At 38.7% G+C, this 9,309-nt stretch overlaps 1 protein-coding gene across 1 annotated transcript; it reads right to left on the bottom strand.

Annotated features, from left to right (window-relative positions):
* Window positions 1-6,871: 6,871 nt before the first annotated feature.
* LOC119562637 (meiosis regulator and mRNA stability factor 1-like) lies at window positions 6,872-8,874 on the bottom strand. The gene is made up of 2 exons (XM_037875864.1): window positions 8,743-8,874; window positions 6,872-8,689 (listed from the first exon to the last, which is right to left on the bottom strand). Exons 1-2 carry the CDS (start codon window positions 8,818-8,820, stop codon window positions 6,872-6,874), a joined length of 1,896 nt encoding a protein of 631 aa, XP_037731792.1. The 5' UTR covers window positions 8,821-8,874.
* Between the last annotated feature and the right edge of the window lie 435 nt (window positions 8,875-9,309).

The following is a 9,309-nucleotide window of genomic DNA, read 5'->3' as shown; positions in this document are numbered from 1 at the left end:
TATTAGGTTTTTTGGACCGTGTTATATTGTATTTACTTATAACCCCAAACCAGTTAAGGCAAAGGTTGATATACAGATATATGTAGATACGATTATTTCTGTATTTATTTATTTCTCCTTAGCCTGTTAAGGCAAAGGTTTATACAAAGATAGGTTACAAATATTTATTAAACACAGCTATGGCTGCGGAGTACAATTTTTAGACTGACTTAAGGGGATGATCCGGTCACAGCTTAAGGCCTTTGCCTGGTCGCAGCGCTGTCGCCAAAGTTTAGGGTCAGTACTTGGAATCCGGCCTGTGGCGATCATATGCTGAGCAAGTGTTTCCAGCGCTGCCGCTAATGCGCCGGGTCAGCACTTGGTATCTGGCCGGGCGATGCCCCAGGCCACCGGATATGGCCTGCAACTCGACAATTTCTCTTCGTGGGAAATGGGTATGTTAGCTTCTCCCCCTTTTAACTGGTCGCTGTCCCGGTGATGCGCTAATTCTACGTCACCGTTAACTCCTGGTTTGCCGTGGCTTCTGGTTTTAAGAAGGTGGTAGGCGAGCCAAACGGAGGAGCAAAGTAGGAAGGAGGGGAGCAGGGAGTAGCTGAGGAAGGAACCCAAGGTAAATTCTTCTCTAAGGGACCCAATGTGGTGGAGGTTTCTCAGACTCAGCTCGTGAAGAAATGGAAGACTTAGCCGGTTTTAGTGGGTCGTGATGTTGACCACGGTCATGGCCGACACGGCGGGTATTTTCATCGAACTTTCCAGCTGATTTACAAACCAAGGTTACCAGGTAGGTTCCGGATATTTTTTGGTCTCGGGCAGATGCGCAATAGCTCCAGAAACTATTTGCTGGGCGCAAGTGCCATTTCGAAGCTCCCTGCAGAAGGAAGATACCCGACATTGTTGTGGTGCTGGTCCGGATAGATACTTCTAATATTTCTATCATAATAGTGTTAATAGGCTGTCGGAGCTATCTAGAATTGCCGGACTTACAATATTTGTCCTTCATCTGCTCTCATTAGTTGCTCTTGGTGGAATTTTATTTGCTCACAATCATTAAAGTTGAGTGTGCCTGCAATAACCTCAAAAGCTGTCCCAATTAAGTTTATACTCCCAGCCGCCCTATGGTGGATTTTTAGGGTAGCTAGCAACTTGCGAATGTGTCTGATGTCTGTCGCTATATCCGGTATTCTGTAATCGTCAGTGAATGTCCCTGTCAGCGTTTCAGTCTGGTCAGTGTAGTCTTCTTAGATCATCACGTTTGTTGCTTGTTGTAAGTATCCATAAGGTTATCAGACTACAATGTCGCCGTCCTCTATTGGGATATAGTCCGCGTTCGTATAGGCATTCAGTTTGAACAGCCGTTAGTGCTCAAACTTAAATGTCTTTTCCTAGCCTAGAAAATTATAAAAGAATATAACAAAATTTTTTTTAAGTGAAGAAAGTATTAAATGTAGAAAAAAAGGTTACGAGTCTAACGAAGATGGTTAGCGTAGATTGTTCTTGTGGACCACCCTCCCCTTAATTAGGACCGTGGTCCCCAGGTCTGCTTCAATAACCTCTTCCGAACATAGCGGTGAGAGCTTGTTTATTTATCGCTTATTTGCTTTTAGGAAAACCTGTTCGCCGACCTGATACTCTAATAAGTCCTATCCTTGTTTATATGGTCAATGGACTTTTCCTGGGTCTGTTGAATTTTCTACTAGTTCCTCTCTCGAGTTCTGCGGACGTTGAGTAAACTATTTCCATATGTTTTTTATCAGTTACCGAGTGAATTGAACATTTATATATTTGTTAGTTGCCAAAAGAATTCAACGGTATCGTTTAGTTTGTTTCCCAGTTTCAGGCATCTGGCTGTTTCTGCCGGGGTGCTATGAAACCTCTCTACTTGACCATTTGAGGTGCTACGTAGGGGCGGGGAGTTGAAAATGGTGATATTTAAATGATTCAGCAGAATTGATTTAATGGTATCAGAGTTTAGTGATCTTTCGTTACCGCAATAGATTGTTTTTGTTTTTGGGCAGAAATTTATTATGTGTAATAAAGGGGCCTTTATGTCCACAACAGCCCTCGATGCGATGGCTTGCACCGTGGCGACGCATGTAAGGAAAAGGGTTCAATCTGTTGAGAATATATCAATGTGTAGAGCTTCTCCCACAAAAGATGAATGGCATTTGTAATTTTTCATGGAACAAATTTTGCAGGTCGAGGATATTTCCGTTGCTTACCGAAGCATTTTTGGGAAAAAGTAATCCCTAATGATTTGTTTCACACTTTCCTGTGCTGCTCTACTCTACTACTACTCTACTCTGCTTGGTTGTGTCCGTTTTGTCTGCACGAGCCCTTTCGCGTTCTATGTAATAATTATAACAACCATTACCATTTAATTTGCACTTCAACTTCTATCCCGGTATTAAAAACTAATATTTTAACTCATTTGCTTCATTCTTAGTTGCTACTTTTAGTTTCATTTGTGTCCCGTCTCTATTTGTTTTTTGTATCTTCCTCGCCAACTCGCATTTTTGCCCTAATTGATAAAAGGGCCCCGCGCGTAACAAGCACGTGCTTGGTGTCGTTGGGCCACTTGTTTGTACTGCTCGTAGTGCATCAACGTCCATCATATATACAACAACAACTCTTGAACAATTAAGTATACTCTTTATGGACATGATATCGACATTTTTATGACATCTAATCCCATTCAAATCAGTTAATATATGGATTATGCTAGTTGTCCTGGAACCCGCATACATAAATAAGGGGGCGGCGTCCATTAATATTAGTGAGGGGCAGGGGCCATTAATATGCTAATAAGTGAGGGGCGGGCCCATTAATATGCTAAATAGTTACGGAACGGGGGCCAATAGTGTGCTTATTATTCCAGAATCTGCCTTTCCCAACTACTCTCGACCATTAGATGCCCGTTACGAAGCTAAGTGGAGTGCGAGGGAGATGTAGATATGCAAGCATTCAGTGCCACCTACCAACGATTCCAATATTTGCTTATAACTTGTTAGTAAATGGTCCGATTTGGACAATTTTTGGTATTGATATATATTGCTAGCCAAAACGAAATATCTTTTAGAAAATCTTAAAAAATGTGAGCGCTAGACAAGTTCAAGCGTAATGGGCGTTTGTGGGCATCAGAGCGTGGCACCCACTTAAGCTGCGCAAGAAGCTCTAGAATCTGCATCTGTAAGTACCAACTTTCTAGCTTTTAAGGTTTCCGCAATCTCAACGTTCAAACGGACGGATAGACAGAAGAACACGACTTGTTCAACTCGGCTAGTGATCCTGATCAAAAATATGTATGTATGTATAGGGTCAAAAACTACCTGTTACACATTTTCCGACGAACCTTGTATAAACGTTTACTCTATGAGTATATAAAACAAGAGAAATCGCTATTGTCGACGGCCTCGGCTATTAGATACCCGTTACTCAGCTAAAGGGAGTGCGAGAATGCACACCACAAAAATCACTACCTATCGTTCTTTCCTATTCCTTTCACACTCGTTATTGAAATCTCGTAGGCAGCCGATTTACTGCCTGAATATATCTCCATTCATTTCGCACTTATAGAATTTGCTGATTATTTAATATTGTTTGGTTATAACTTTTTTATTTATTTATTTATTTATTTTGGTCTTAACTCTTCCTAACCGCTACAAGTACAAGAATACTTATAAATTAGTGCGCTAGTCACAACTCAATTTTCTTCATGAACATAGTAAACATTTCTTAACCATATAGTTCTAATACAAGACATTAAAGCTATGACATTTGATATATAAAATATTGAATTCTTAAGTACTAAGTTTTGTTTTAAATTATATACTGTTTTGAAGATGTGTGTGTATTTTCGCTTTGAATTGCGTGGCAGATTAATTTGTTTTAAATGGATGTGGTAGTTTATTCCAAGAACGTACAGCACAGATAAAAAAGTGTTTCTTAGCATAGGCATGGTTTACTTTTTGACAAATTAGATTGTTTGTTCTGTTGGAAGCGCTGAGTTTGAGTTTGCTAAAGAGATATTTTGGCTCGTCAGTTGTTATTACTTTGTGCAACAGTACTAGTGATTTGTGCTCGATCCAGACTTTTAGCGGCATATCAAAAATTTTAAAAGTTGCATCAGAGATTCGATCTGTGCCCTTGCGGTTAAATATATATCTCGCTACATTGTTGAAGGCTACAAGGAGTTTGTGCTGGCTAGAAGCATCACAATTTCCAAAGACTTCGACTCCACAGAATAGTAGTGGAGTATTGGTAAAAATGTTTTCGTGTCGTTAAGTTGTCTAAGTATCCCATACATTTTCCCAATCGTACAATATACGTGATTACTCCACGATAGAGTGGAATTTATTGTAAACCCCAAGTTTTTCGCTCTGTCTACATAGTTCATTTGTTGACCATTTAAGGAAAGTTTTTCCAGATGATCTGTGTTAAAACATCTGTTATGTATTACTATGCATTTTGATTTGAGGGGGTTTAAGGATAATCTATTTCGCTCTGCCCATTTGCAAACCATGTCTAATTCACTGTTACAGACACGAAAACCTTCATTGATTGGGCTAACAGGACAGCTTACATATAGTTAAACGTCGTCGGCATATATGTGCATGTCACATTTTGTTAGAATTTTTGGAAAATTATTAACATTAAGACTGAACAAAAGAGGTCCAAGAATGGACCGCTGCGGTACACCACGTTTTACGGACAGAATAGATGATTTAGATGCTTGTGTAGCTACTAGTTGTGATCGTTGAGATAAGTAGTATTTCATAAAACTTGTTGCAGAGGTTGAAAACATATAAAGAAGACTTAGTTTAGTTAAAAGAATTTCGTGGTTTACGGTGTCAAAGGCCTTACTAAAATCTAAAAGCGTCAATAAAGTAATATTGCATCTATCCATTTGTAGTCTAATATCTTCAGTGATTTTTATAACAGCTGTTGTGCAACTTCTGTTCTTCCGAAAACCGGACTGTTTTCCTGATAAAATAGTGTGTGCATCCATAAAACTCACAATTTGGTTAGCAATTAACCGCTCAAGAACGTTTGAGAGAAAAGGCAGGATTGCAATAGGTCGATATTCTGTACCTGATTTGGAAATTGGTAATATTTTTGCTGTTTTCCAGGATTTGGGAAACGTAGAGGTGGTGATGGAGCAGTTTACAATGTGTGTTATGACATGAAAAATGTTGGGAAGGATTAGTTTTAAAATTTTTGGATTTATCTCATCACCCGTTGCGTTGGATTTAATGCTTAAAATTGATTTAAGGACATCGCACTGGCTGACACAATAAAAAAAATTCTATCACAAGATTCAAGGGATGTAAGGTAGGTGTTTTTAGTGATTTCAGGTACGGTCGATTGCAAGAACTTATGATTTAGATCATCAAGATCAGTATCACAGCTTAAAGTTGGTTTAATATTGCCGATCCCCAATTCCCTTAAAATTGACCATGTATTTTTATTGTTTTATGAATGTCGGAATTTATGTATGTAGTAATTTCGATTCGCCTCTGCAATGGTTTCATTGACAAATTTTCTATTTGTTTTAAAATCGTTGTACAAATTTCTCTGTCTTGTATTATAATTATTATTATTAATATACTATTTATGCCAATGTCCGCCTTTCCTAACTACTTTCCAGGTCGTCGACTATAGCGTTCTTGTTTATTATCCTGATCAAGAATTAACGCAGTTCAAGAAGTAACAAAGTGCACCAGGACAGTGTGCAAAGGCGTCTACTATAAATAGCCGCAGAATTGAAAATCTAATTTTTTGGTTCGTTGATAACATTAATCGAAAGGTATTGCATAATCGAATGTGATGGTCCGATCATAGCATCAATCGATAGGCATTGAAAAAACTAAAAATATTGCATACCATGATTTTTAAAAAGTGTAAGTGTAAAAAATAATAAAATTCAAGCTGTTTAGGGCAGTGGGGATAAATGCCATATGGCTTAAACATGGTTTATTATTACTTATAATAAGCGTCGTGTAAAACTTAATTTGCTAAAACCCGATGATGCGCTTCAAAGGTATTCCAAAAGTATGAGTTTGGAGGACTTTCCAAAATAAACTGTTGGTCTGTTTGCCCCATAACTCTGTTTTAGGGATCTGGAATCATTCATATGGTGTTAAATAAATCGATATAAGAATAAATTGCTCTACGATTTATGAAAAGGCGGCTATTTTGGCGGAAAAACAATTATCAATAGTCAAATTTCGTACTGCCGGAACTTGTGAACTACTAAAGCTATAAACATGTGCTACACTAAAAACGTCACTAACGACTTCTGCTTAATCTTTAAAATGTATAGGCATTAGGATTCCTCATTTTTTGACACATAGTACATTGTACATACAAAAAGTTACAACAAGTTAGTTTGGGCAACTTTTTAGGGTCATAAAGTTTTAATTGTTTTCAACAGTTCTATATAGGAAAAATAACCTCTACGATTTATGGAATGGAAGGTCAATGATATGATTGATGTTAAAGCCTCAATTAAAAATGCAACGAATCGAAAATTTCCATACAAAAATGTTAGCCATAAAATGGATTGAAGCAAATTTGTATAGAAATTTTCATTCCGTTTCATTTTTGACTGAGGTAAGTATCAGGCCTAAACGAAACGAAATCGAATAAAATTACCTCTTTATAAGTTAAGGAGTATTGACGATCGCACCTTCAACATACTGAAGTATTGATATCAGATTTTGTGAAGAAATGTGGTTGTAAATTCGACTAATTAAGTACACTTTCTAAAATGTTCTCATTCGGCACGAAACGATTTCATTTACCTCTTACATAATTTATAAAGAAAAAAAACAGGCTTTTACTCTACGCGGAAGGGCTTCCAGAACGTTTATGTCTATCGGTAACTTACCTCGATTGCATGTCGCATTGCTAAAAGAGCTTCTTCTGTGAGCTGGTTCTTGTGCTTAGAATTGAACTCGTTTAAAAAAGTACTCTTGGTAAGGGCTTCTAGTAACTGTGAAGATAGAGCTCCTGACTGCATTTCAGCTGGAACTTTTGTGAGTGCCGTTGCGAAGCCTTCCCGCTGAACAATATGGTTGCATGCCCTATAGCACAAAAGACGAAACTCAATGTCGTTATTGTGACAGATGAGCCATACGGTCTGATTTTTCTTTTTCAGCTCAACGTAGGGCAACAACTCAACTGCCATAGCCATTTCCGAGACCCCCAAAGTTTTTGGTTGAACCTGGTAGCCAAACTTTTTCTTGTGCATCATCAGCACTTGATCTAGCTTCATACAGTGCGCTGAGCTTCCAGTGGCCTGGCGTATAAGGTCCTCACATTGCTCAGCAAACACTCTTCTTGCTACCTTAGGGGAGAGCACTATTTTCCTGTCCTCATCGCTGGACACCCTTATCTCGATTAAACCGCTAATTGCATCCAAAAGGTCGGTCAATTTCAAGAAGCCATAATCACTGAGTCGACATTGATAAGCGAAGTGGTAATGGTAGGATCGCACAAACTTCTGAAACAAAATCGTGTACTGAAGGGCGTTCTGGAAGAGCTCTACAATTTCTCCCGCGAATACACTTGTTTTCTCCAATTCACTGTTCGACTGCTTGCGTTTTGGCATCGATATGAGAATATCTTTTCCGTGCTGCACAGAGCTTAGATCGACGATATTAGAGTTAACAAGGCCATCTAGAATGTCTACAATGTCGCATACTCCATAATCTGTAACATCGAAAATTCGACTTTGGGTCTGGGCAAAAACCGCCGGTAACTGAGTAAGCAGTACCGAATTGTTACCACTAGCGCGCAGAACACGCAATAAATCTGAGGTGAACCTACGTATTTGAGTGCGGTGGGTAAGCGTGATCTGACGATTTTCGCCGTCTCCCATGATCTGCACCACAGAAGATAAAGCTTCAAAGAGCTCGATAAGCTTTGTATAGCCGTAGTCTGCCACTCGGCATTGCTTTCCAAAGTGATTGTGATAGGCCGGAATAAAGCGATTGAACTTCATGGTTGATTTTGGTGACAACTTCACCAGCTCGATAACCTCGCGGGAGATTTGTAAAAGCGGGTCGGCCACAAAGTTTTTATAGTAACTTCCACTATTGGCTCGGTCAATGGCACTGTGACTACTTAAATTTGAGCTAACGTAAATCGCACTTGACGATGATAGTTCCTTACTAGGCTCCAACCAGTTGAGAATTTTAATGCCAAAGTTGTTAGCCTGAATCTGAATTCCCTGGACACAGCAGACCAAGTGCTCCAAGTTGACGCCCTTTTCATTAGCCGTGATTGACACATTTAGCTGTCCTTCAATGCAATGAATAAGGGTAGCCACTGGAATATCCCCCGGATGCACCTTAAGCAAGGGATAGATTAGTTTCTGAATCTCCGAAATGGTCATGCAGACATTGGGCAGTGGCTCTATCTCCTGTTCGGCCCATCCCTTGTGCTGCTCCCTTTTAAAGTGAATACTACAGTAAGGAACACTATGTTGAAGACCTTCCATTAAGGGTGAGCTCTCGAGGGTGTTTACTAGTTCCGGCTTCAGACTGATGAACTTATCCTCATTGGTATCCGAGTTAATAGAACATATGTCCTGCATTTTGAACAAATCCAAAATACTGATTGATGTTTTAAATCGCGACTGAAAAAGCTCCCTGAACTTATACATGGGTAGGGTGTTGTAAGGGACATCCTGAAAAGAACTTATTCTTAAATAGTTAAATGGGATGAGGAATTAACATTTACCTTTAGCAGTCCCGCGACCTGACAACGAAGCGTGTTGATTTCAGTAAAGGAGGAGTCACGAGTATAACTGACCAGCATGCGCTTATGTCCAATCTTTTTGCGGTGCAAATTGGAGACTACTTGCTTAGCGAACTAAAGTTAAATAAAGGAAATGTTAGATATACATGATTGCATTTTAAGTGTTATTTATTTAAGTTTTAAGATCAATTAAATACACGACATGCTTAAGTGCCATATGGATGAAAGTAAACATTTTATTTGTTAATTTAAATATCTGGTGACCGTCCAAAAAACAAAGCTGTCAGGAAGTGGCGTTATAAGGCAGACTTATAATTTAATTTGTCATTCCTTTTAATTCGTATTCCAACCTTCAACTCTTTTGTAGAAGATTTTTCAGTAGCATATATATCATTACATTTTTCTACGTTAAATATCATTTTTTCCTGAGTAAAAAGCACACGATTCATTTGTTGAGCTAGGTAGCTCCTGTATGAGTTTATTTATTACGGAGGGAAATACATGTTAAATTGAAAACAATTTTTTTCCAAGTTTTCCTATTAATATTTT

The sequence above is a fragment of the Drosophila subpulchrella genome, unplaced genomic scaffold (genome assembly GCF_014743375.2).
Source record: "Drosophila subpulchrella strain 33 F10 #4 breed RU33 unplaced genomic scaffold, RU_Dsub_v1.1 Primary Assembly Seq78, whole genome shotgun sequence".
Lineage (NCBI taxonomy): Eukaryota > Metazoa > Arthropoda > Insecta > Diptera > Drosophilidae > Drosophila > Drosophila subpulchrella.
This window is presented reverse-complemented; position numbering and strand designations above follow the sequence as displayed.

Excerpts from the sequence above, each read along its gene's own strand:
- LOC119562637 (XM_037875864.1), bottom strand. The coding sequence starts at position 8,820 with ATGCTGGTCAGTTATACTCGTGACTCCTCCTTTACTGAAATCAACACG. Across the intron at positions 8,690-8,742 it reads AGGTCGCGGGACTGCTAAAG|GATGTCCCTTACAACACCCT; the intron begins GTAAATGTTAAT and ends AGTTCTTTTCAG.